The sequence below is a fragment of the Fukomys damarensis genome, unplaced genomic scaffold (assembly GCF_012274545.1).
Source record: "Fukomys damarensis isolate Sample0158 unplaced genomic scaffold, DMR_v1.0_HiC HiC_scaffold_19, whole genome shotgun sequence".
NCBI lineage: Eukaryota > Metazoa > Chordata > Mammalia > Rodentia > Bathyergidae > Fukomys > Fukomys damarensis.
In genome coordinates this window covers 3,218,546-3,245,756 of record NW_022900931.1, presented here as the reverse complement: position 1 = coordinate 3,245,756, position 27,211 = coordinate 3,218,546, and the positions used below count along the sequence as shown (strand labels likewise).

The window sequence follows — 27,211 nt, the reverse complement described above, 5'->3', positions numbered from 1 at the left end:
CTCGGTCTCGCAGTAGTCGCCCGTGAAGCCGGGCGGGCAGCGGCAGCGCAGGCCGGTGATGGGGTGGATGGGCCGGAAGAGCACGGTGGTGGAGCTGACGAAGGGCGCCGAGCTGTCGAAGCGCAGCACCGACACGCACTTCATGTAGTTCTCGCACGGCTCGCGTAGGCAGATGTTGTCGTCGAAGGGCAGCACGCGCTGGGCGGAGATGGTGGCGAGCAGCGTGCGGTTCAGGTAGATCTGCTCCTGCAGGTCCTCGGACGGGAAGAAGCGGCCGCGCACACCGCCGGGCAGCAGCGCCGAGAAGGTCACGTTCAGGATGTTGGAGCTGACGTCCGTGTCATTCTGGATGTTGAAGACGAAGACGTCGTCCTTGGTCGTGGACAGCACCGTGGCCACCCCCTCCACGAACAGGGACAGCAGCGGGGAGAGGAACCTCTCCTGAGACATGTTCTCCAGGCGCACGGTGATGCTGTTGGTCAGCATGTCGTCCGTGATGATGGTGACACGCAGGGTGCACAGGGCCGTGATGCTGTGGATGCCGTCTGCAGGACACAGGGGCAGTAGGGTCACTCAGATGTCTGGGGAGTCACGGCACCGCTCCCCGGTCCCGTCTGACGGCCATCTGGCCTCCTAGCACAACCCCCATCTCGGCCCTCTCTTCAAGAGGCCCTTAGGGACCCCAAACCACAGCGACCACCCTGCTTCAGCCCAAAGCTCCCCGGCCGGGTGCCCTCACCTGCCTCCTCGACCCCTGCCCGGGAGGCTGCTCCTGCCTCAGACCTGAGAGGCGCTTGCCACGGCTGGGTGAACTGCCCCATGCTGCCCCCACACAGCTGCCTGTGTGCTCTGCCCCCCAGTTTCTGCAGGGCTAGGCCCCTACAGGCAAAGACAATCTCTGGCCCTCTGGGTGCTGCCCAGGACCCTCTCCCCACTAGATTTTGGGACGTGGTGAAAAAGTTTTGGGTCCATTTAGAGGACGCTGTCAGGTGACAAAACCTGGAGGCCCCTTTGTCTTGCCAACCCCAGCGTGGACCTGACAAGGTAACCCAGGATGCACTGAGCCCCGGGAGCAGCAGAAGCTCCTGATCCTGAGGCCACTCCTCTCCAGCACCCAGAGCCACGGCTGTTCCCAGGAGGGACTTCGGGTCACCTAACTTGGCCACACCGCAAAGAAACGTCACCTCTCCACAGCTGGGTACTCCGGTCATCACGGCCAGGGTGGGAACCCACCAGACCCCGCATCAACAGATGGGCAAATGCAGAGGGAGAGAGGCCAAGTGCTCTACCCCGAGTGTGTTCCCGGCTCCCGTCACTTAGAGAAACCAAGCCATGTACCCAACTCAATGGCTCCTGGGTCCTTGTACGACCTGCGAGGCTGAGTGTAGAACAGAGAGCAGTGTGTGCGCAGCCTCGACCTGGGAGGCCCCAGCTAAGCCTCAGACTCACACTCTGCCCATAGCCTCCAGAGCAGCAGGGTGTGGGGACTCCTGGCTCCCGACCACCCAGAGACAAAGAGTGAGAACCATGGGCCAGTGGTCACTGTGAGGAACAAGGAAGCGCAAACACAGGGAGAACTGAACAGGCCACGGGCGCGGTGGTGCCAACCTCAAGGATGGCTGCCCCTTCCTTCCCTGGCATGGGAGAGCCACGCCCATCCAGAGGTGGCTTTTATCCCTGCCCTCCGTCCAAGAGCTGGACCCGAGACTGCTTCATCCCACAGTGTGGCAGGAGAGACAGGCGGATTCACAGTTCTGCCTCCTTCCTCCTGGTGCCTGGAGGCCATGTGGAGGAAACCACGTGGGGAAAACAAGACACTCCTGTCCAGAGCCACGGCTCAGTGAGGTCCCAGGCTGCCCTTGCCTGGCTCTTGCAGTGAGGACCCAGCACTAGGGATGCAGGGACGATCGATCGACAAACCCCACTTGTTCCTGCACAGAGCTGCGTGATCTGACTTTATTCTCATGTTTCTACCTGTCTCTGCCCCCAGTCCCCGAGGAATGAGAACCTGTGGGTCTGGTTCCCGCTGCGACGGTCCCACCTAGAGCCACTGCCGGCACCCAGTGGCTGCTGGGTAAACATCTGTGGAAGGGGACCGTGGGAAGGGCACAGATGGAGGCGTCCCCGGCGGCTTCCCCACTGAAACAGCAGCACTGAGGCTGTTTTCCCATGCAAGCTACTTTTTTTGATAGCTGTTTGGTTTTTCTTTGCAAACGTCCATTACAATAGCACAAGTCGGATGCTGTGTGCTTCCTGGAGGCAACTGTTACAAAACGTCCTTTTATCTTTTTGCGGGGGAGGGGATCAAGCTCAGGACCTTGCGCTTACAAGGCAGCCACAGTGCCATGGAGCTAAATCCCAGCCCAACATCCTTTTCACCTTAAACCACATGTGCAGTCATCTGCTCTGACCTCAGATGCAAAGGCTGTACTGATTCTAAGCTAAACCCCAGGCCTTCTTGGGATACCCTGGGGGGGTCCCCAGGACCTAGCCCTCACATGGGCAGCCCAGAGGAGCTGGACTAAGCTGGAACAAGGAACTCCGTTCTAGAAATGCATGCGGTCACACAGGGACAAAGCAACGATGTGACCAGAAAACGGTATTAAATATTAACTAGCCCTGTACTAGAAAACACAGCACACGCCCTGCTAGTGACCCCCACATTAACTTCTCTGAAGACCAGGACTGTCCTGGACCCCAGGTTCCGGTTCACAATGAATCTGAATCAGCTGCAGTCGGATGGGGTGGTTTCTTCGGGACACAGACCCAAGCAGCCTTGGAGGCCCGGCTGACACAAAGCACAGCCCGCCCAGGTCAACACACAGGGCAGGACAATGGCCACCTCCCGCTGTTATGGGGACAGACTCAGATAACAGGGCATTAGAAGGAAAAACACTTTCACACAAAGCAAACGAACACTTGCACGTGAGTCCAGGGAACCACAGGCACATTTTCCTCAGTGTGGACCATGGTCCTGTTTGCACCAATGAGATTTTATCTCTATTCACTTATTCATTTATGGGTTGGGGGATTGAATCCCGGGTCTTTGTACTGAGACCTGAGAACGCTTCCTCCCACGGTGTGGCAGAAGGGACAGGTGGATTCCCTGTTCAGGCGTCATGAGAACCAGAAGTTCTGCCTGTGGGGCTGGGCTACATTTCCAGTCATTTTTGAATTTTTGATTTGGAGGCAGTCTCACTAAGTTACACAAGCGGGGCTCCAACTTTCAACCCTCTTGCCTCCGTCTCCCCGGACACTGCAATTACAGACAGTCATTTGCCACCACGCCCAGCCATCAATGGTTTTGTTTTTAAAAAATTAACCTTTCACTTCAGAACAGAGTTACAGAAAACTTGGGCAGACCCTGGAGAGTCCCACAGACCACACACCCAGGGTCCATCTCATCAACAGGACTGCACTCACGTAGGACACTGAATGCCGACACATTCTTCAAAACCCACACCCAGCTCAGCTGCCTCAGTTTCTTCCACTGTCCCTCTCCTTCCCAGGTGACACTGGCCACCACTCTCGGTGTCTGCAGACCTGGCAGTTTGAGGGACTCTGCTCAGGTCTTCGGGGGAACAGGAAGGGGATCTGTGCTTCCTCCTGACGCCTCCTCTGTGTGTTAGTTTCTGCAGGAGTACGGGCCATTCACAGAAGCCACAGAAGCCCGTTCAACTGGATGTCGCTAGGGGCCACGTGGCTTGTGACCCACCTGCATTCAGGGGCATCTTCCAAGGCTGCAAGGATGGTGCCGGGGACCAGCAGCCCCCACAGCTCCGCAGCACTCAAAACCAGGAAAGATGGGTCCCCACACTGTCCCCCAGACAGCGAGAAGCAGGTAACACAGGTGGCACAGCAGGTGCATCCAGGGGGTGCCCACAGCAGGGGATCTGTTCCAGCCTGGTCTACACAGGGTGGGGCACGTATGACCCTCGGATGTGTGTTAGGGCTGGGTAGGGAGGTGAGGGGTGGCCCCGGTGCAGGAGAGGCAGGAGATGGAGCTGCAGTGCAGGACCTGGTGGCAGGTGACCTAGCCCTGGGTTGGGGGCATTGGGGCCAGCTCTGGGCCACCCCAAAGCAGGGGGAGGTGGGGCCCAGGATGGGGGGAGTTTGCAGCACAAAAGGCAGCTCATGCAGGAGGGTGCTGGTCTCCTCAGCAGTCACACTGAGCACTTACAACAGACATCTGGCCTCTTGGTTCTGGGGCCAGGAGCCTGTAGTCCAGAGTTGGCTGGGCAGGAACCCACTGCGGGCCCGAGGCAGGATCTGTCCCTCTCCCCTCCCCCGGGCCTGGTCTCACCGGCTCTCCTTGTCATCCTGGGTTATGTGGTATCTGTGTGTCTGTTTGTTCTCCTTAAAAGGACACTGGACACAGATGAGGATTCGTCCAAAGCCAGCACTGTGTCACTGCAATGCTCATGCTGACATCTAGTAGGACCCTGTTTCCAAACAACATCTCACTCTGAGGCTCCTGGTGGATCTGAATTTGGGGGACGCCATTCAATCCAGGGCAGGGGGAATGTGGAACGAGCAGAGGCCAGAGCCATAGAGGTGGGGTGTGAGGTCCCCCAGTGGCTGGTGCCTCCTTGAGGGCTCCTGGCCCTGCAGGTCCTGGCCAGCTCTTCATGACCCGGGCAGGGAGGACTCCTGGCTGCCCCCCTTCAAGCCAGGTGACTATGCTGATGTGATTTTGCTCTCCACAGGGCAGGCATGGTTTCTCAGGCCAGACTGAAGCCGGATGACATGTGTGACATTTGGCTCCTGGCTTCCTCTTTTCTGGTTAGCAAACGCTGAATTCAAACCCACATCTCCCAAGTCTCAGTTCCTGTCACAGACTCAAGGTGACAGGAGTGTGTGGGTGGGATGAACGCTGGTGGGCGAGGGCCGCTGCTCCTCCACCCCATCCTACCCAGAAGGAGGAGGGCACAGGACGGGACAGCCACACCGGAGTTGGGTCTCTGACGCCCCAGGTGTCATGGAACAACCAGGCTGATCTCGCTGGGTCGGGGACAAATCATGTTTATCCTGTGGCCAAGCTGCCAGTACCAAAGGGGCAACAGGGCTCTGCCTGGTGCCAGGGGGTACAAGGGCCAGAGCCAACTACCCTTCACCCACCCCCACCCTGCCCCTTCTCCTGCTGCCTTGAGGCTCTCCTTGTCTGGACCCAGGTACACACCTGAAAATTTCCCCGCTGCTGCAGCTGCCAGGGGGTGGGGGGCCACAGGGCGGGTCTCAGGCAGCCAGCGCCAGCCCCACCTCCCTGGCTCAGGCCTCAGCCCCAGAGCCTCCTCTCGTGACGCCCCAGGCTCCGGGTCACAGTATGGTCTGTGGCCGTCAGCTTCCTGCACCCACATCAATTCCAGGCCTCCCCGCTGCACCCCCGGCCCCTCCTCCACCTGTACCCATCTCTGCACCTGTCCCCAGCACCAGTTTCCATGGGAGCCACTTGGTGTTTCCCTGCCAGGGGCCTCTCCTAGTCCCCAGCCTGAGCCCAGCAGCTGTTACAGCCCATGCTAGACATTGTGAAAACAAATACTCCTCACCTAGAAAGCTCACGCCCTGGTCACCCCCCCCATGAGGTTAAAATAACAACTCCTGCCCAGTGTGGGGGTGCAGGCTTGTAATCCCAGCTGTTTGGGAGGCTGAGTCAGGAAGATGGCAAGTTTGAGTCTTACTTGGGAAACTTAATGAGAGGTTGTCTCAAAATACAAAATAAAGGCTGTAGCTGTAGCTCACCAGTAGAACACATGCCTAGCTAGCAAGTGTGGGGCCCTGCATTCTATCCCTAGCACAAAAATCAAGATAACAACCCCTGCTGGCTGCTGGAAAGTGACAGTGACTTCTGACAGGCCAGGACTGCTTGCTCAGCGCCGCCCTTCTCTGGCCTCCCACAGACACGGCAGGCCAGGGACTGCCCTGGCCTCACTGAGAACTCAGTGGATTGGCCCCAGACTATCCCCATCCTCTTATTTGCTCAGGGAACCGGGGACACAGTCCCCCAAGCCTTCGGATTGGATTCTTCAAGACAAAACTGTCTCTCTGAGAAGCCTTTCCATTAAGAGTAAAGGATCAGTACTTCCAAAAGCTAAATGTAGAATTCCCACAGGACCCAGAATTCCACTCCTATTTGCAACTGAAAAGAACTGAAGATGTGGTCATAAAAACTCCTACATGATGGACCAGCAGCATCATTCCTGGCAGCCAAAAGGTAGAAACCCAAACATCCATTGGCAGACCAATAAACAAAGTATGGCCCCAGTGTACCATGGGACATTACTCAGCCATGTGACCCCAGTGCACCATGGGACATTACTCAGCCATGTGACCCTAGGAGATGACACGTCCAGTATGGGCAAATCCAGAGGCAGGAACCAAACTGCAAGGTGCCAAGAGCAAAGGGCAGAGGGGGCCAGACTGGAGCCAGTTCCTGGTGACACCAACACTTCAGAACCAGACAGGTGGTAGCTGCACCACACCGTGGATATACTGAATGCTACTGAATTGTTCACTTCAAATGTGAATTTTATCTATGGGACTGTCATCTCCACTTTAAGAAAGCAAAAAGAAAAGAGATAAGATCGTGGTTCTTAATAAAAATGTTTCATTTTTTTCTGTGAGATTATTCAAAAGGAGAAAAGCATTTTACGAAGGAGTTCCCTAACACCCAGCAAATGAGCAAAGTCACAGGAGACAGACTGTTGTGAGGGCCAAAGCCACCTTCTCCTTTAAAAGCTGGGAAGCCAACTGTGCAGGGTGGCACACTTCTGTAATCCCAGCACTTTTGGAGGCTGAGGCAGGAGGATTCAAGTTTCAGTGCAGCCTGGGCTACTCAGTGACTTAGCGAGGCCTTGTCAACATAAAACATAAAAAAGGGCTGGGGACGTGGCTACGTGGGAAGGCCCTGGGTGCAATTCCCAGCACTGCAAAACAGAACTAAAACAAAATGAAAAGCCATCCAGAGCCAGAAAGCTCTGCCAGTCTTGGAATTGCCAGACTCGCTCCCGTGAAAATACCGAGCTCCTGATGAGGGAGGCTGCCCCCACCACAGACCGGTCAGATGCCACAGGCTGCCAGAGGTCACACAGAGTTTTGCCAGGGCCCCTGCTTTCCTCTTTCAGCTACTCACAGACAACGTGCTGACATCCATCTGCTGAAGAAATGTCCACACCAAACGCCACACTCGGGGACAGCTGGTGATCACAAACCGAGACCAAGGCCATGCTAGGGTCAGCAGAGGGGAGCCTGGGCAGGGTCTCCACACAGCTCCGAGACCTCAGGACGGTACCTCAGGCTGGCTCCCCACAGCATCCCCAGCCTGGTCCCCTGGGCGCCAATGGCTCCCCCAATCCCCAACGCAGACAGTAACGATCAAGCTGGTCCTCAGACACTGTCCAAGGTCTACACCTGTCCACCCCTCCCCTGGCACACAACGCAAACGCTCTGGAGCCCTTGAGATTCTTGGGGAACACGAGAAGCCCAGGCAGAAGCTGGACCTGGGGCTTCCCCATGCCAGCTGGGCCCCAAGGGTGGTGCTGGTTGGGCCAGCGGGGAGCCATCCAGAGGGACTCTTCCCATCCTCTCCCAGCAAGCCGGGCCAAATCCCCTCAGGCAAAGATTAAACCAAATGTGGACTTAGAGAACAAGCAAGTGCCTCAGGCTGAGCCGAATGATGCCAGGCAACGTGATAAGGTGGCCCGAGCACCTTCCAAGGGACAACCATATGTCAACCAGCTGTAGCCGGCCCACGAGTGTCGCATTCACTCCTGCTCAGAGGCAGCTGCTGCTGGCCAGGCACCTGGGACCATGGGAGGCACAGAAGGTCCCGGGCCCCAACGCCTCCTCCACTGGGCTTCTCATGCAGCCGTCAAGACAGGCGGGGAGTCGTCACCCTGAAACCACGCAACCGGGTGGTGGAGGAATTTGTACTTCCTGGAGCTCAGAACATGAGCAAGGGACATGAACCTCCCGATGCTCACCTTCCTGCACCAACACCAGGGAGGCCACAACACAGGCGGTGACAACCGCGGACGGTCTCTTCGCTTTGGGTCATGGTCTGTGGCCAAATGAATTTCTGCAAAACTTGTTTTGGTTCTCAGAGCCCTTGGAGGACCCCACGGCGTGTGCCAGGTCAGGCCACATGCACCGATGCCATCCTTTGTAGCCCGTGGGTGTGCAGGGTACATGATTTCATCTATTTGAATTATTTCCAAACAATAAAATCCTTTACGTTAGGCATGGGATGGACAGTGTCGGACTGGAGGGAGGAAGGAGGGTCAAGGTGCTAGCCTGAAGGGACCCTGTCTCCAGGACAGCAAACCCAGAAGGCAGGTAGGGTCATCCGCCAGTCTGGAATGGACATAAGGTATTTAAAGAATGGTCACAAATGCTTTCACAACAGGTGAGACCTGGGAGAGCCCGGAGAGGTGCCCACCAAGGGAGCTTTAGGCTCAGTGCTGCTGTGGGACCCCCCAAGTAGGGCCAGAAGGGCCATGTAGCATCCATCTGGCCCTCCCAGCAGCGGCTCCCAGACACTCCCTCTGGAACACAGCAGCCAGGCTGTAGGAGGCCCGGTGCACAGGTGGCTGTGAGAGCTCCGGGCCAGCCCAGCCCTCAGTCGCTCTGCCCAAGACCCCGACACAAGAGCCCAAGCGATGTGAGACCTGGGCCTAGGATCCTGTACAGGGCCAAGTAGGAAACAGCTCTTGAGGCTATGCAGGTGACATAGTAGCAGGTGACAGCAAGAGTTATTTAGGAGAACAGGTAGGCCCAAAGTCACCAACTACTGCTCCAGACAACCTGCCCGGCCACTGAAGTTTGCCTGTCATTCAAGTCCCCCCAGCAGAGGCTCTAAATCCCATAACCGCAGCCTGCAGGCAGGACAGAGTGGCTGGTGCTTCACACCAGAGTTGGGGATGGCTGTGACGCAGGTGCTAGCTGGAACCAGGCCTCTTTGGAGTTGGTGGAGACGGGCTCTTGGGTGTCAGGTGTGCGCTCAGAGCCTGATCCAGGCACACGGAGTCTGGGTGGCTATGGGAACAGGCAAGGCCACCCCAAGAGAGGGGAGGGAGCGAGAGGAGAGGCTGAGGTTAAGGGGGAAGAAGGGCAGGGTGGGACCCAGGGGAGCTCAAGCACGGGGGTGCCTGGGGCCCCCAGGGAGATGGGGACCAATAGCTGCCCACCGGACCTTAGATACTGGTGTGAGGCAGGGACGGCCCACTCAGCCAGCCACCTGCTCTGGGACCTAGAGCAGGCTACTTAAACTACTCCCTGCCTCAGTCTCATCTGCAGATGGAGACAAATGGCTTCCTACAATCCTGGGAGGACGGGAAGAGCCTCACCAAGCTTTGTCACTTATTATCCATTAGCCAGTTTCACTCCAGCAAGGTGGCCAGAGATGGTCTGCTATCAGTGATGAGGGTCGGAACCCAGGGGGGCTCAGGACTGTGTCCAAGACACACGGGCATCCGGGATATGGGCTGCAATGTTCCTCCCCGCCATGAGGCTGGTGGCCTTCGTGCACGTATTCAGCGGTTTCATATCCACACTTTCCAGATAAAATAATTATTAACTGCACAGGCTGAATGAGGACAGGGAGCTGGGTGGCTTTCTAATACCACTCACTTGCACCTACTTAAGAGCAAAGGTGACATCAGAGGTGACTAGCATCAGAACCTGCAGCCCGCCCCAGGTAAGTGAGTATGATGTCCACTGCTCCCGGCCCATGGTCCTCAGACCAGCAGGCCGGGAAGACACAGGAGGAGGAGCGCTGCCAGAAAGGCCTGCTGCAGAGGCACTGTAACCGTAGTCCACATGGCTCCCAGCAGGGCCTGCAAACCAGGCTTCTCCCTGGATAAAGGACACAGTGCCCGTGTTCCTAGGGACACAGAAGAGACACCCCCTTTGGGACCCAAGTTCTCCCCACTTAGGAACCCTCAAGCTGCGGCCAGAGTCCTCTTCTGAAATGCAAACACCACGGAGAGACCTGTGAATCCACCAACCCCTTGGGAACAGCCCCGACTCTGCCCAGGGACAGCTGCCTTCTCACCTAAAGATCCCCGGAGTCCCTCTGGGCCTCAGAGAGTAAAGCTCAAAGTGACCCCACCCCAAATGAGGCAGGGAGGCCCTGATGCTGCCCCAGAGCCAAACACCTGCTCTGTTCCCCTCCACCATTCGGGGCACCGCCTAGTGAGGGCATGAGGACCACCCTGTTCCTTCGGGGGACCCTCTCTTTAGTTTAGTGACGAGTTAGAAACAGATCAAATATTGGCCCCGACGTCTATTATTTTGCAACTTGCACTGGGACCAGGGAGCAGAGAGAGACAGGTTTTTTTTTTTTTCCTCTAGTTAAATATTTGCTAAGAGAATTCCAATCCTAAATTTCAAGAGACCCACTTAGCATGACATTAGAGGGGGGAGACAAAGTAGTTTCAGATTAACAACTCACTAGATTCTCGCAGAGGAAATGAGAGAAAAATCAGCCCCTCCCATACACACCCTCCAGAGAACGAGCAGGGAGCATGTGAGTTTTACACCCTCTCTTTTGTCTTTGTGAAGGCTTAAACGCTTGCTGTGGCTGAGCATTTTAATTTACTTTCTCTTCCCCACCTCCAGATGGTAGAATTAGTTTCCCCACATTCAAAGCCAGAACAAAACCTTTCCACCTCGCCCCGGTCCTGCCGTTCTCCAGGGGGCGCCAAGTCACACTGGCCCCTGGGTTCCAATTCCATTTCCTTTGTTAGCACCCGGCTCCCTTCTCCAGACTAACGGCCGGCGCTGGGGTCGAGCCAGGACGCTGGGGCCCACAGCTGCCCCAGGCCGCCCCAGGCCACCCCAGCCAAGGACAGCCTCGCCTGGCTTCTCATGAAGGATCCCACTGCAAGCAGAGCTGAAAGCAACCCAGTGGCTACCTCGTTCCCATCACAGCACACCCGCGAGTCGAATCCCACAGGCAAGGCCGGCCAGGCTCCCCTCTGCGTCCCTCCACACAGGCTGGGCACGCAGGGCACCGCTCAGAACCCGTGTCCCAATGGTCTGGGTCAGGACGGTGGGGAGCTGAGGGTGACTACTTTCCACTGGGGAGCAGAGGGGGCCGCTGGAGGTTTCTGGTCTGCACTCCGGAGTCTTTCCTTTGGCTGTGACGATGACACTTTCCAAGGCCTGCTCCGGGCCACTCGGGATGGGCTTTCACATCACAGGCGCCTTCAGACTCACACGTGGGAGGTGGTCCACAAACATCGGGCTGATCCCCACCCCTGCACCTCACCCACACCTGAACACACAACGCCCGAGGGTCCTGGGAGCCCCACATTCTTTTAGTGGCGCCGTGAGCATGGGTCGGAACAGAGGGAGATTAACCTAATATCAGATATCCTGCTATTAAGTGATTAAGGGAGGACTTAAAAGTAACAAATTGGATTTCCCTCTCAGAGCACCCCAAGGGTCCTGAAAAGGACGCTGAGGTTCTCCCAGTAATTATGGCCCCTGACTGCATGCACGATCCATTCATAATTAAAAATTGGGCGGCGCACTGTCTTCCTAAAGATTCTAATCTGCAACCTAAACTCAAAGGAACTCTAATTAACAGTGCCGTCACTCATTAATTCAACAAATACTTGCAGCTCTCTGTGTGCCAGGCAGAGATCTAAGGATGCCAAATGAAAAAAACCAGTCTCCCCTCAAGCTGTCCTCACCCTGGCAGGGGGACAGATGGGCCAGGAGATTGCGGTGTGTAGAGTGCCGGAGCAGAGGGGTCCAGGTCCAGAATATGGGAGAGGGGCGCCAGGGTGCTGGTGACAGGTTGGGGGAGGGGGGTCCACGTGTGGGGGAGGGGTGTTCAGGGTTTGGAGGAAAGTGTCCAGGGTGTTGGTGGCAGGTCTGGGGGCGGCAAGATCTAGTTCCATAGCCAGAGGCACCGTGTGTTGGGCGTGCCAACCACAGTAAGCGCTCCCAGGGCAAGGGGCAGGATGGGTAATGAGTTACAAATCACAGACAGGGAGATCTCAGCCCGGTAGCCAAGGCCTGCAGGGCACCATGGGCAGAGCGGCCAGGCCATTCTGGCTGCCATGGCAACCTGGAGGCGACTACACTGCTCACTGTACACTATGCCCACAGCAAGTGCCAGGGGGACAGACTCCGGCATCTTTTGCCTGAGACACCATAAGACGACTATCACAATTTTAACTCTTTAGACCTCCGCACCCTTAACCCCTGTCTGTTCACAAGGAGACACAGGCCGCATGGTGATAACTATTGGTGCTGCCCAGGTCTGCACAGCGACTGGCTCAGATGCTGCCAGCGAACGTCTCCTCACGGAAGCTCCCACCCGGCTGAAGAAAGCTCCCAAGGCCCACGGAAGCTGGGATCAATACCAGTAGGTGATGGTGACCCCAGATCCCTCGCACCTCTGGGGTCTGCCAGAACCCAACATGGATCCCTCCAGAGGACGACGATGACATACAAGGACTCATTCCTAACAATCATGAAAGCACAGTGAGCACACAGAAAACAACCAAGCACACAAGGAGACAAGACAACCCGAGTGACCACCAACAAACGTCAGAGACAGCAGAAAACAGACTGCAGGTGGGTTACACAAAGCCCTGAGAACCGAATGCTCAGGGGCCTCAGAAAGGTAAAAAGCGGATTCAGGATTTCATTAGAGACCGTTAGCCAAAGGAAAGAACATAGCAGATCAGAAAGAGGACCGAGAAGAAATTCTAGGGCTGGAGAGCAGTAACCAAAACGTGAAACTTAGCAGATGAGTCTCAGAACAGAGTAGCGCTAGCTAAGTAAATTGCACTTTTACACCGCGCCTGTCGGTGGCCTCACTCTCCCCCTCCTGGGCCTCTCGCCCCAGCCTGGATCCTCCCTTAACCATGACAGCTCTGTGACGAGCCTGGCACCCGGCCAGCCACCTGCCTCCTCTTCGAGCCACCTCTGCCGTTTTTCTGCTGATTTTATTCACATATAAATGTCATGATTAGCTCATGGATTTTTTTTTCTTCAATTTCCCTTAAAAATCCTATGGGTTTTGATTAGTATCGCACTGAAGCTATACACCAATCTGGAGAGAAATGACATCTTTACACGACAGTCTTCTAATCCATGAACATGTTTTTATTTATTATTCATTTCTCCATTTACCTAGGTCTTCAATTTCCCTCAATAACATTTTTGTTGGTGTTGTCTTTTTGAGACAGGGTCTCACTATGTAGTTGAGACTGACCTGGAACTCACTATGTAGCCCAGGCTGGTCTCAAACTCACAGTGATCCTCCTGCCTCAGCCTCCCTATTGCTGGGATTACAGGCTTGCGCCACCACGCCCAGCTCCCTCAGTAACATTCTGTGGATCTTTTGCATATCTTTCCTTAGTGTTATGCTTGGTTACTTGATCTTTTATGATATAATAAATAAAATATTTCACTTTATTTTCCATTTACTGCCAATAAACCCAAACATATTTGATTTTATGTAGTAACTAAGTATCCAAAATTCTGCTGTAACACACTTACCATTGGCATCACACTTTGCCTAATCTTTGGCACTTTCTTCCAATGTAACCTCATTGTCTGGGAAGAATATCACTGTTATTTCATCCTTTGTAATTTCATCCTAATCGCACTGGCTAAGATGTCCAGTACTATATTATATACCTAGGATTTAACATAAAGTCTGGCCAACAATAAAAACTAAACAAGGGCCAGGAATTTAGCTCAGTGGTTCCACTGCCTGCCTTGAAAGCGCAAGTTCCTGAGTTCGATCCCGGGTACCAAAAAAAAAAAACAAAAAAAAAAAACCTAACTAAATGAATATTAAGTGAGATATGAACAATTTCAATTTTTGAAAAGTGCCAGAAATGAGTTAATCATTACCAACAACAGTGTCACCGCCAGGTTCTGGGCACTGCCTCACAACAGCAGGTCCTCACCCTCTTGTAGGCAATGAGCAACACCCAAAGTGGGAAACCACTTGGCCACAAAATAAAAGAGGACACCAAAGCAGAAATAAAGTACCTGAAAGGAAAGAAAAAAGCCCACGTGATCTGGACTCAGGGGAGTAGCAGTCCTGAAGAAGTCGACTAGGAAATTATATTAACTAATAAGAGAGCTTGATGATGTAGCTGGCTGTAAAATCACCAGACAGAATATCAGTGCTTTTCAACACCCAGCAAGAAGAGCTAGCTGGATAACGTAATGTGGGGTAATAAAACCAACAACGACACAAAGAATCCCTCTACAACAGCAGCAAAAGCCATAAAATTCCTAGAAATGAGCTTAAAATGAAATCTAGATCTGGAGAGCATGACGGATTTTATTAAAGTACATAAAAGATGACATTAAGAAGAAACAGACCCTGCCTCTGAACAGAAAAACAATGAGATACCCTTCGGAGAGACGTCACTTCTCAAAGGTACCAGGGATCGAACTCCGTGCCTTCTCAGCTCTTCTCTCTCTCTCTCTTTTGTAATCTTTTTGAGTTTATTGGTACTTTTTCAGTATACAGTACAGTTACCGCAGCTCTTCTCTTAAAAGAACTTGCTATTGGGTTTACAATCCATCCTAACCCAGCTGATCTCATCTCCAGATCCTTAGTTTAAATGCACCTGCGAAGCCCCTTTTTCCAAATACAATTGCATTTGCAGTTTCCAGGCGACCAGTCTTTTCCGGGAGGCACTGCCTAACCCCCTACATGAAGTAATCCATAAACACGATAAGAGTCTCACCAAAATTCCTATGCGATTTCCTTTCTGAATTCAATTGATCTTTTATAACGTACATATTACACAGAATTATCGTCACACAGGAGAGTGTGGCCACCAGAACAGCCCATGGGGACTACGGCAAAGAGCTCCAATAGCCTTTGGAAAGTGCTTGAGTGTAACAATAATTCAGAGCAAGGTGGTGTGAGAACGGAATGGAGAGGCGGGTGTGCCTGCTCTTGCCGTGCCTTGGAATGCAGCTTGTGATAAAGGTGACCTTTGGGGGGCAGGAAGACTTCAAATAAAAGAGATCGAGAAAAGTGGGTAAACTGAAGCTCTGCTCACACCATCACCCTCCAATTAACAAATTAAAAAGTGGCACACAACAGGGAGATAAGGCTCTAAAGAAAGACATGAAAATATGACATGAGAGAGGTTGACATTCCTGGGTTCAGGAAAGCTGAACTCCAAATGGGAAAGCACCAAGGAAAATGAGGCAGAATGGAAGCAGGCTGACCCCAGAAGAAAGGGATGGCCAAAAAAAGCCTCCTAGAGGAAGCCACTGCCCAAGGAATGAGAGACAGGTAAACAGTGAAGAACCCGCTACATCTTCACCATCTGCTTGGCAACAGTTTCAGAGACTGACAGCATCAAACTTGAAGAAAACACAGAGTAATAAACTTACTTGGGGACGGCAAGAGTATCAATGAATGCATCATTTTTAGAAGACACTGGATCCGGCCTTAAACGCCACACAGCCACTGATGCGGGGAAACCCACCCTTCAGAGCCATTTCCAAACATCCTCGGTGTATGTGCCTGTACCCAGGACCTTGGTCTCAAGGACAGTCACCATTTGTTACCACGACAAGCAAGGGACACAACCTCAACCCCCACTAATCCCCAACCACAAAGGACACTGGTCAGTAATTGTTACACAGTTGCCTGCTTGCAGGTCTGCTCCCAGAGGTCTCTGCTTTCACCTCTGACAACCCCAAAGCCAGGTGCCAGCAGCCCTGCCAGGTGCCCGCCCAGGCCAGCTCCCTCTAGACCCTACCAACCTGTGGGGCTTGAAACCCTTCCCCACCAGCTGCCAGTCCTCCCCTTGGAAAAGCCAAAACTGGGCCTCTTCCTCTCTTCCAGACCAGCCAGGGCCCTGGGGAGTGATTATGGTCATCCCAGCGCAGGGCTCAGCAGCGACCTCTCCCACCGCCCCATCCCAGTCTTCCCAGCAGGAGATGACCTTTTATGCGGAGCTGCTGACAGCCCCCTCCCCCAGGGCCCCAGATGACATTTACAGTGGTGGCGGTAACCATGGAGACTGGCCGCCTGTTGCAAGCAGCGGATGGTTGATGGGTAACCAAGGGACAATGACAGGGCCTCTGAGCTTATTCAGATGACCTGGGCAGGCTGAAAGGGAGAGGGCACACAAAGGCCACTGGCAAAATGACGTGGGCTCCAGGGATTCCAAAGGGGCGTGAATGACACCCATAACTTGTCACAAAACAACAGAGGCCAGCACCGGCCCACACCTGTGTTTTTTTGATCTTCTGGGGAGTTTACAACAATGACTCAGGAGGCCTTTTGTCCAGAGTGATTTTTCTTAACATGTACTTTATAACAACTATCAGGCCTGTGTTCCGGGCACTTGGGGACCCGCAAATGCAGTCGCAGTGTCCCCGGCGCCCTGGCTTCCAGAAGTGGGAGAAATCGGATTGGCAGCTTGAAGCTGGCTGTCTGGCTAAGTCACATCAGGTCACCATCGGTACGAGGACCCTGCCACGAGGCACCCCGGGCCTGCAGGTGCTGTTTGCTCAGGGGCCGTGCATTTGAAAAATCCTATTAAGGCTCCTCTGACGATAAAACTGAAATGTTACTTTTAAAATCAAACATCACACCCTCGGACATTTAAACGTACTGGATGAGAAATAACTAAACTCATCTTTCCATGAACACAGAACTCCCGAGGCAGGATTCCCAAAGATGTTTGAATCCCCTCTAGCAGAGCTGTGCGCTGCTCAGACTTGAGAAGTTAAGGAAAAAGCAGGGAGTAGCAGGGGAGGCCTCTGGGGTCACAGTGATTTATGACCCACCTTATTCTGAAGAAGCAGAGAAGAAAGGCACTTTTTTAAAAACCAACTACTCGTCAACCTTTCCCATAGGAAACAGGATATTTTATTGGTGCTTGTGATGGAGCTCACTAGTGAGGAAGGTTCCTGAGCTCCAGGCTTTGCAAACACCTGTGCAACAGACTGCACCATCCCTTCCATCACGTAAGAAAACCAAGGTTCCAGAATGTTGGGTGACGAGCCTGTGGTCGCCAGACGATGACAACTGAACCCCTCGATAACACCCCCATGACCAGAGGGTTCCTGTGACTTCAAATACTGAACAATATGGGCCAAAATCGGGACAAGGCATGTTTTAAAGAGTTCCTGCTAGGGGCCAGGGATTTAGCTCAGTGGTGCTGCCGCCTGCCTCGCAAGCACAAGGTCCCAAGTTTGGACCCTGGTACCAAAAAAAAAAAAAAAAAAAAAAAGAATGTATCGAAAAAAAAAAAAAAAAAAAAAAAAAAAAAAGAGTATGTGCTCCATAAGAGGCAATACAGGTGAAGCACCATTAATGTGAAAATTCAAAAATCAGAAATCCAAAAAACCAAAACCTTTTGAGTGTGAGGTCAGTGCTCTGAAAATTTTCAGGGTTTGGAACGTTCTGGACTCTGGACATTCAGATCAAGTACGTTCAGCCCATCAAGTCTGTGCCAATACTCCCATATCGGAAAAGTGCCCTTGGACGGACAGGTCCCACTCAGCAATGCCAGACAGGACCTGAGAATTCAACAGGCACAGACCCAGGCCCCTCAGGAATCCAGCCTGCTGGTAGTGTGGAGTAACCAGACACTTGTGCTGCTGTGTGGCCAGGAGACAGCAGAGCTCGTGTCGGGAGGCTCAGCACCTGCTCCCAGCCACCCTGCTGTGCCAGATACCACTTGGGAGGCGAAAGAGCCTGGCCTGGGATGAGAGGCACTGCTGAGCTTGGGTCTGCTTCCCAGGGAGGGTCCTCCTGAGTGGCAGGACATGGGGAGCCTCCAGCCATCCTGCCCCACGATCACGCCGGTTGCTTCAACCTTCCAGGAAGAAGTAAACTAAGTGTGCATCCAACGGACTGCAGCCGCTCCCAGGAAGACTCACGGCCACAGGCTGAGCCAGGCGCTTGTGGCTGCACCTCCTTCTGTCATTTAATCCTCATATGACCTACGAGGACAGTGCTACTGTCCCTCATGGTTAAAGGACAGAAACTGGAAGCTCAAAGAAGCAAAGCCGGGTGTGACGGAAAGTCTGCAGTCCTGGCACTCTGGGAGGCTGAAACAGGAGGACTCCAAGTTCTGGCCCAGCCTGGGCAACTTAATAACTTAGCAAGACCCTGCCTCCGAAATATAAAAAGGGTTGGAGATGCAGCCCGGTGCAAAGGCCCTAGGTTCAACTCCCAGTACTGCAATAACAGCAACAACAACAACAAACTCAAGTTGTTGAAGGGCACACAGGGAAGTGTAAATTAAAAAGACCAATCAGCTTTCCACAACAAGAAAAGCAAATACATGATAAAAGATACAACTGAATGTGAAGAAAATTCAGGATTACAAAAAAAAAAAAAAAAAAAAAAAAAAAAAAAAAAAAAAAAAAAAACTGCAAAAAGTCAAACAACCACACCATATAAAGAGAAATGTGAGCCGATAAAAGCTAAGTCATCCCACTGAAAAAGGAGAGTGGCAATTCACAGACCCAGCTGGAATGGCCTAGAAGCTGACAAAGACTTCGCTGTGCCTAAAGAGAGACATGCATCAGAAAAGGAAGGCATCTTTTGTACCTAGAGGAGCAGAAAAGGTGGAAAACTCATCCCGGGAATGGTGCAGGCGAGGAGGCGCTCACACCCCTTGGGTCTAATCGAAGGCAGTACGGACTCCCCGTGCCACGGGCCCGGGGTTATCAGAGTCTAAAGTGTGCAAGCCCCTGGCCCCGTCACCTCCTTCTGGGCATTTATTGTCAGGACAACCTCGAGTTACACTTGTGCTCACACCGGGCCTGTGTTCCACGGTGCGAGAAAACCTGGCTGGACTCGAGAGTGAGGCGCCCACACCAGGGAGACGGTACAGAGATGAGGCCAAGAGGGCAAGAGAGATGCTGTGCACGTTGATGCCCTCAGGAAAATGGGAAAAACATACCCTGGCACTGGTGGCTTTCTACTTTCTGTACTTCTGGTTGTTACATGTTTACAAGGTTGCTTTATTTTTTTCATGAATAAAATCCTTCAGATTGTTAAAAATAAAATAACTGTACTTCACCCACCCTCACCCTCCCTCACCCTCCCTCAGAAAAGCATCACTGGCAGCTGCCGGGCCTGGGAAGGGGCTGCCTGGCACCCAGTGCAGGGCCTGCATGCATGGCGCCCGCATGGCAACCTGCCCATCGGCAGCCCAGCCAGTGAGGGTGAGGCACCTCCCTCCTCAGGTTTTCCAGACCTGAACTCAACCCCTCTGTCACCCTCAGCCCATGTCCCTTGCTTTGCACATCAATGACCACCTCGTGTCCAGCCGACTAGGCACCCAGGTCTCGCACCTGGAGTTCACGCTCGTTTCCTCACCCAGACTAGAACATCCCACACTGAAGTTCGGGAACGGTTGTGGGGTTCACAGTACCCTAGCGAAGCACAGCAGCTGAGACAAGCTGCAACCAGGGGCTGCAAGTCTCCGGGGCACCGTCTGGATTTGGACGAGGCCAAGAAAGATCTCCCTGAAAGACCCCCTGGCTTCTGCAAGGTCTGCCAGTGGCATTGCCTGGATGCGCCCCATGGGCACCGGAAATCATTTTTCCCAAACCTGACACTCAGCACTGACAGAGTCAGCAGAGTCCATAGAGTCACAGGGGCAGAGGAGGGGTCACCACCGGGCCTCCATCCACTCCCAGTGCCTGAAGTCTGGGGGGACCAGGGAAGCCATAACCACCAGCTCCCCTTCAGCAGGCAAATGTGTCCTCCTGGGCAGCCAGGCAGATGCCCCTTGGTCAGATCACCTGCCCATCCCAGAGCAGCAGCGGCTTCCGGCTGCCAGCAGTGCTTCTCATGGGCTCAGGGGACAAGCTCTGGGGACAGCCCCGCATCCTCCGACTTCACTCAAATCACACACTGGACTCTGCCTGGCCCCATCAGCTGCAGCAAGCAGCCATCTTGGTCACCATGCTGTTCTGGGAGCTCCAGGCACCAGAGAGATGGCGGCACCATGTGGGACGAGCAGGCCACAGGCCAGCTCTGGCCGGGGCAACTCCCAGGGCACCAGAAAGAGGCCCTGACAGCACAGCCTCGACTGAGCGGGGATGGGGCATCACCTTCAGTCACATCGCATGAGGACACGGGTGCCACTGGCCACCCAGCCCAGCAGCCGTCCCATCCCTCAGAGCCAACTCCTTCCCGCCCACCGGGGCTCATGTTCACCTCCCATCCCCTGGCTCCAGGAGGCAGGGCCCTTGGTCCCTTCTGTCCAGACACCTGCAGCCCCTGCAGACAGCCCGCAGGCAGCCGTCCATCCAGATTCCTGTCCCCAGCTCCTATCTCCCTGCAAGGGGCTTCCCAGCTGTTTTATGGTCCCTGTGTCTGGCAGGCAGGGGCTGTCAGAGCTGAGGGGGCACAGGGGAGGACTCAGGAGCTATTGCAGCTCTGCTCTCTCGCTTTGGTCCCCACCCCCTGACCCCTTCCGAGGTGTGGCATTTCTCACGCACCCACCCCTCCCCACTAAAGGACCTGCTTACTTGCCAAATTCCGTCCGCTGCCGGCCCCTTCGAAGTGACCTCCGACCTCTTCTCTGCCATCGCCTTGGGTGTCCAACCGGGCCCAGTGCCCCCACCCCAGGTCTCTCCCCGCCCACCCCGTGACCCGCTGCTTGCCGTGGCCTGGAGATGCTCAGTGGGCAGAGCTTCTGAGAAGGGCTTTGTAAACAGCACCATCCCCTGCAGGCCTGACAGGTCTTTTGAGACAGAGGGGACCCAGGGAGACCTGGCCAAGTGGGCAGCCAGCGCTGAACCCTGCCAGCTGCACAGAAGAGCTGGGCCCTCAGCACGTCCAAGCCACCTCCTGTTTTCTGTTGTCCCCTCCTGGCCGGGCAGGACGACAGGGCGCTCAGCCAGCCTCTGCTTAATTTGAAGGCATCCTCATCTTGGGAGGGGCTCCGGCCTGTGCTGCACTGTGCCTGGCGCCCCAGCCCCAGCCCGGCAACAGCATCCCCAGTCCAGTAGGCAGAGGGCAGGGTTCTGGGAGGACACAGACACCCTGCTGCCCCCGTGGCCAAGTCCTGAAGAGGGACCAGAGCCGGCTAGGGCTGCAGGTTGGCCGAGGGCTTCCCCATGACCCCATGTGCCCACAACCAGCTGCAGCTCTGGGACAACTGCCTCAGTGAGCAGGTTGGGGGAATCTGGAAAAGACAGGACATTCTCCGCCATCAGGCGAGGTTGAGGGGGCCTACAGTGCCACAGCAAGAGGTGGAGACACCAGGCAGTAGCACCCTCCATGCCCAGGACAGCCTCACCACAGAGGGTCGTCAGCATCAGCAGCGCTGAGCGAGACCCCTGCTCCAGCCACAGATGGGAGGGGTGGCGATGGGGGGCTCTGTGGGCTCCTGAGCAGGGGCCGGGCCAGGGACCCACCCGTGAGGACCCAGACCAGAGGGCCGCCGTATGCAGCTGAGACTTCACCTCTGCTCTGACAAAACCACCTTCCCAACTAGCACAGAGGGAGACCTCACAGCTATGGGCAAGGGCTGTGGTGAAGAAGCGGTCCCCCAAGCTCTAACAAGAGGGTGGGAGCAATGCAGGGAGCGACAGGCCCCTTCCGGGGTGGGACAGCAGATGGAGACACAGGGAACACTGGCTCAGTCATCTCTGAGCCCTCCAGGCCCACCAGACAAGGACAGCTTGCCAGGTACCTTCACAATCTGCCTCTCGCCCAGTTACGGTGCAGCTGTAAACGTCAAGTCCTTCAAGTGTAAAATGAATGATTTTTTTTTTAAAAGCAAAAGCATTCAGCACTGGGTGGGTTGCAGGGCACCTAGGGTGCCCTCTTGCCAAGCCTCTTGGGGTAATTAAATCGAGCCGGACATACACACAGTGCTTCAGAGCCACACTGTGCCCAGACAAAGGGCTGGCTCTTCAATGCAAGAGCCGCGGAGGTGCCTCTGAGGGGCTCAGGAGTGCCTGTCACCATGGCAACACAGGCCCCAGCGCCTGGAGGAGAGCCAGGCATTACCAGTGCCAGGAGAGGGGCTGTGGGCTCACAGTCGGGCATGCCCCACCCCCCACACCACGAGGAGCAGGGTGGAGGGAGACTTAACCGCCACTTAAGGCAGACCAGAGCCAGTGGAGTCAGAATGGTCTACAGGGGCCACAGGTACGATGGGTCCTCTGGGGTGAGGCCCCAGGACAGGTGGGGCCCGGGGTGCACGCAGCTCCCCCCGACGTGTGCCACCACTCGAGAGAGGCTGGGGATGGGACACAGTGAGTCTTCCCTGCTCTCTGCTAGGCCAGGACTCTAAGTGGGAGGGTCCCCTGCCAGGTCACTCACTTTGAGGACGGTCACCACCTCCTCTTCCTGCCCTCCTGGTGTCAGCTTTCAATTCTTCCCTGGGCCCTGGCAAGCTGTCACCTCCAGAAATTACAGCAAGGCCTCCGAGGTCCTGGGGTCCTGGGCATCACTCCAGCCCAGCGCTCCGTTTCCAGAGCTCAGGCTGGGACAGGGACATGGGGTTCAGAGAGCACTCAGTGTGTTGTCAACAGGCTATAGCAGCGTCTCTGTAACCCAGCCTCACCACCACCACCCAACCCCGCTGCTGCCTGGGCCAGGGCACCTGGGACTCGACACTGCACCAGGAGCCAGCAACCTGCCAGGAAGGCATGCAGGGCATGGCAGCTGACTTTACTCCCCCTAAATATAACACAGCACCGGAGGAGCGTCTGTGGCCACATTAGGCAAAACCATCTAGAAGCTGGGTGTGGTGACCCAGACCTGTAATCCCTGTATTCTAGGAGGCTGAGGCAGGAAGAATTCAAGTTTCAGCACAGCCTGGGCAACTTAGTAACAAGTGAGACCCTGTCTCAAGATAAAAGAATGTAAACAGGGCTGGGGATGGAGCTCAGGGTCAAGGCCCTAGGTTGAATCCCCAGTAGTGGAAAAACGAAATCCGTGACTCCATAAAATTAAAGCCCCGGGTTTAAAACTATCCCCCATGTGGGGCCCTGAGCCTCACAGGATACTGGACCAGCCCAGTGAGACAGTGACAAAACAGTGACAGTCAACATGCCATAAATCAGAGGAGCAAAGATCCCGCTGGGGCCTTTCCTGTCCCCACCAAGAGACTCTACTTGTGCTGCTGCTGACCCTCAGCCCTGCTCTGGCCAGAGGTCCCAGCCCCCAGCACACACCGGCCTGCAGAGGGTGCCCACAAATGCGGCTGCACTGGGCCCTGGGCCCAGCAACTCACTCCTAGAATAACGAGGCGTGCACAATGTCCCTCTCATGTCTACATTTCTACCCCCCACCCAGGTCCTTGGGGCCAGAATCACCTCCAGCCTGAACCATGGTCTGTCCCTGCTGGGGCCCTCTCACCGGCCTGCATAGGAGCAATGCCAGGCATCCCACAGTGGGACTGCGTGCCCAGCTCAGACTCGAGGGACAGATGGATGCAGGTGCAGGCGGGCATCCCTGGGGGTCCTACCATGGGCCCAGGAGTGAGGCCAGGGCTCTGCCTATGCTGACCTCAGCCTCCCTCACTGCAGCCTGTGTGGCCAGAAGCCCTGGGACAAACACACATGCAGGGCTCTGAGAGTCTAACTGGGTGAGGCCTGAGGTCCACTCTGTACTGGGCTTAGTCCCAAGCAGGCCTTGAAGGGGAGGGTGTAGCCTGAGGACACCCCAATGGCAGCCCTCCTAGTCGACAGCCCTTCTAGTGACAGCCCGGGTGATAGGAGGCCACTGGCATCCCCCAGGGGACCAGCAGGACAGGCCCAAGGACACGCCCCGGGCGCACAGGACAGCCCACGGAACCATTTCACCAGCTCTTGGTCCAGACCGTGGAGCCCTAGATCATGCAACCCAAATCCTGTTTCCAGCCCCAGCCAGGTCAGTGCTCAAGACCCACAGGCCTCTACAGCCCAGCCCTCAAGGGGGAGCTGAATGCCCTGCCCCACGGGTCCCTGAGCTTTCCTTGTTCACATATGTTCCCAAGTCCCCTGGCCCCAGCGGAACAGCTGCCTGGTGCTTCCTTAAGGTAAGAGGAAGTGGCTCTTATTAAACACAAACCCTGTTAACTCTTGGACAGGACACAGAGCAAGCGCCGAGCTCAGCCTAGGACAGTGGGACGCAGGCTGGGCCTGGTGCGGTGGGTATCCTCAAGCCACGGGCACCTAGAGCTGGAGCCCAGGGCCGAGCCAACGGGAGAATATCCCGCCGACACAGTCTCCAGGGCGGGGGGACTGAAGGCACGGATCCCGAAGCAGGCTTTGGACGTCCTACAGAGCCTCCCCATCCAGGCATGGACCTGTCTGTGTAACCACCACGCTCCCAGTGGCCAGCATGGATGGCCGGGCCCTGCAGAAGGACTCACTAGAACATTCAGCCCCCAGCAGATACTCAGCACATTCATGCCACCGTCGTTTAGGTCAAGGAAGCAGGAAAAGCCGAACACAGTGGCACACACCTGTGACCCCAGCCACTCGGGAGGACAAAGGCGGAGGATTCCAAGTCCAAGGCCGGCGTGCACAATTTAAAGAAACCCTGTCTCAAACAAAGTGAAAAGGGCTGTGGATGTAGCTGCGTGGGAGAGCGCTTGCCCGGCCTGCATGAGGCTCTGGGTTCAGTGACGCCAAAACTGGAAAAGATACCAAAAGAAGCGGGAATACAAAACCTTCAAACTGGCAGCCCTCTGGTCCACTTCTAGAAAGTCACCCAAGAAGAAAGAAGAGAAAAGCCAGACCAACCTAAAGGGGACGGAGCCCAGCAAATAGTTAAAATGGATGTCGGTGGGATCGTCTGAGCCTGCTATCCAGCCATCCAAAAGCAGGGCAGACACAGTCATTGAGATGCCCGTGATAGAGGCTAAGTAAAGAGTAAGTCACAAAGCTGCCCAGCCAAGGTGGTGTTTTTGAAAAACATGCCCATACCAATAAGCACACAGGAAGAACCTGGTGGGTCGCGCTACATTCATAATTACGACTCCTGGGTGGTAAGATTACAGGGTCTTTCCTTTTACCTCACCCTACCCACTGCAGGGAGGTTAGTGACTTGTTGTTACGTGGCCAGATAAGTCTTGTGCTCAGCCCCTCCAGGGCCTCCAGCACTCCTTTTGCAGCAGGGGCTGGATGCCCAAATACCGTGTCTCCCAGGCTGCTCCAGACCTGCAGGCTCTGGCCAGGCCCCGCCCATGAGGGCCACGGGGCTTCATTAGGAGGGAGGGCCAGGCCGGGAGGTGCAGACCTGTAATCTGGAAGGCTGAGGCAGAAAGACTGCAAGTTCACACCCAGCCTGGGCAATTTAACTTAGCAGGACCCAATCTCTTAACACTTTTTAAAATGTCTGGGGATGTAGCTCAGTGCAAAGGCCCTGAGTTCAATCCCCAGTACTAAAAAAAGAAGAAAAAAAGAGGGAGGAGGAAGGAAGTCACTGCGTGCATACGGCAAGACTCGGGAAGCGGGGTGGACAACTCCTGCCGTCTGGATGCAGGGCCACAGGGCTGGGGACAGCGAAGAGCAGGTGCCCCCTCTGCCCCCCAGCTCATCCCCCACCTTTGGAGACACCCGGCGTGGTTGCTTTTTCCAGTCTGGACTCGCCTGGGTCACAGCTATACTACTTCTCTCAAAGCAGGGTGGTGTGGAGAGAAACTGTGAGAATGGGCTTTGCTCAGGGAAGCCAAGAAGCCTGAGCACACGGTGGCACACCCACCCCACCTGGCACCTCCCAAGACGGGCAAGGGCTTCAAGGCACGGGCAGCAAAGCTGTGTGTGCCAGGCTCCAGAGGGTGATGGTGTGGGACGGTGACGCCAGGCAGGGTGTCCACGGAACGCTGCAGGGGGCAAGAGGAGAGGCAGCTGTGCTGGAGAGGCCACCCGGGGTGCTGTGGATGGGGAGAAGCCACACCCCAGGAAACGCGCCTGACAGCCACCGCTGGCGCAGCAGACGGGTGGGGCTCGTCTCGGCACCCGCGAGGGACACGTCAGCATGGCAGAGAGGGGAGCCTCGGGTTCTGACCACAGGCCCACACACGCGTCCCAAAGCGCCAGGGCTCAGATGGAGCGAGCGCAGGGCGACCGCGCCACTACGGGTGACACTCAGGGCTAGGGGACAGCAGGGATAGGTCTGCCCAGGAATTCGCATCTTATTTTATTTCAATTTATTTATTTTTGGAGACTGGGGATCGAACTCTGGACCTTGCGCTTGTGAGACAGGCGGCACGACCACTGAGGTACATCCGAGAGGCTGCTGGGAGGGGAGGGCAGCGAAGACAAAGGTTCACACTGCTGGGCTCCTGCCCCACCCACAGACAGCGGGAGGCCCCATCCCTTCCTCACAGGCCGCAGCCTCAAGCCAGGGCCTCCCCTCCTCCTAGCAGCGCCCTAACCACTGGTCTCCCTGCTCGGCAGACAGTTAAGTCTTGCAGTTCAGCCACATCTTACTGAATGGTGGGGAAATGAGCCGAAAATGATACTGAATAGTCTAGCTTTAGAAATGTAAAAACAACCCCAAAAGGGCACACAACCTCAGGGAGAGGAGAACATCCGGGGGCTGACAGCGGTGAGGGAAAGGAGAAGGCACTGAGCACTGCAAGGCAGCAGCCCCGAGCACAGCGGGGTCGGGGAGTAAACTGGGCCACAACTGCAACAAAGAGGTGAGCTGTCCTCAGCAATCCGGCAGTGTGACTCGGTTTGACCTGTGTGCTATCGGGCAGTTCCACATCAGCCCCAAGGAGGACATGGGCCCCACCGAGGAACCCCAGGGCAGGACACACCGGCAAGCTGCTCCCCACCACCACACCCAACTCGCACCTCGCTTTGTGACTCAGCTCACCTGACCCCAGGCTTGGTCCTGCCACTCTCACCAGCGCACACCATGCTTAAAACCGATGTGCAACCAGCCATGGTGGCACACGCCTTAATCCCATTACTTGGGAGGCTGAGGCAGGAGGATGGCTGAGAGCAGAAGATCAGCCTGGACTACACGGCAAGACCCTCTCTCAAAAAACAAACAAAACACACACACACAAACTAAGCAAACACAATCCACCGTCAGCACGGTGCCACACCCTGAGGTGGGTCTGGAAACTTCTGCTGTGTCAGCACAAAAAGCAGGAGCCACAGCTGACCCCCACAGCCCTGCCCCCGACAACCCACGGCACAGCTGCCGAGGTCACGAGACCCCGTTTGGTTTTAGTTTTGTCTTTTTTTTTTTTTTTTTTTTTTTTTTTTTTTTGTCGGGATA

At 55.2% G+C, this 27,211-nt stretch overlaps 1 protein-coding gene across 1 annotated transcript in view; it reads right to left on the bottom strand.

Annotated features, from left to right (window-relative positions):
* The window catches only part of Celsr1 (cadherin EGF LAG seven-pass G-type receptor 1), a gene marked incomplete at its 5' end in the record, with an annotated part of 101,366 nt that overhangs the window by 59,790 nt on the left and 14,365 nt on the right, over positions 1 to 27,211 (bottom strand). Inside the window, one exon of the mRNA XM_033765881.1 lies at positions 4 to 545. Coding sequence (XP_033621772.1) covers positions 4 to 545 — 542 coding nt within the window. The remainder of the gene's footprint in view (positions 1 to 3; positions 546 to 27,211) is intronic.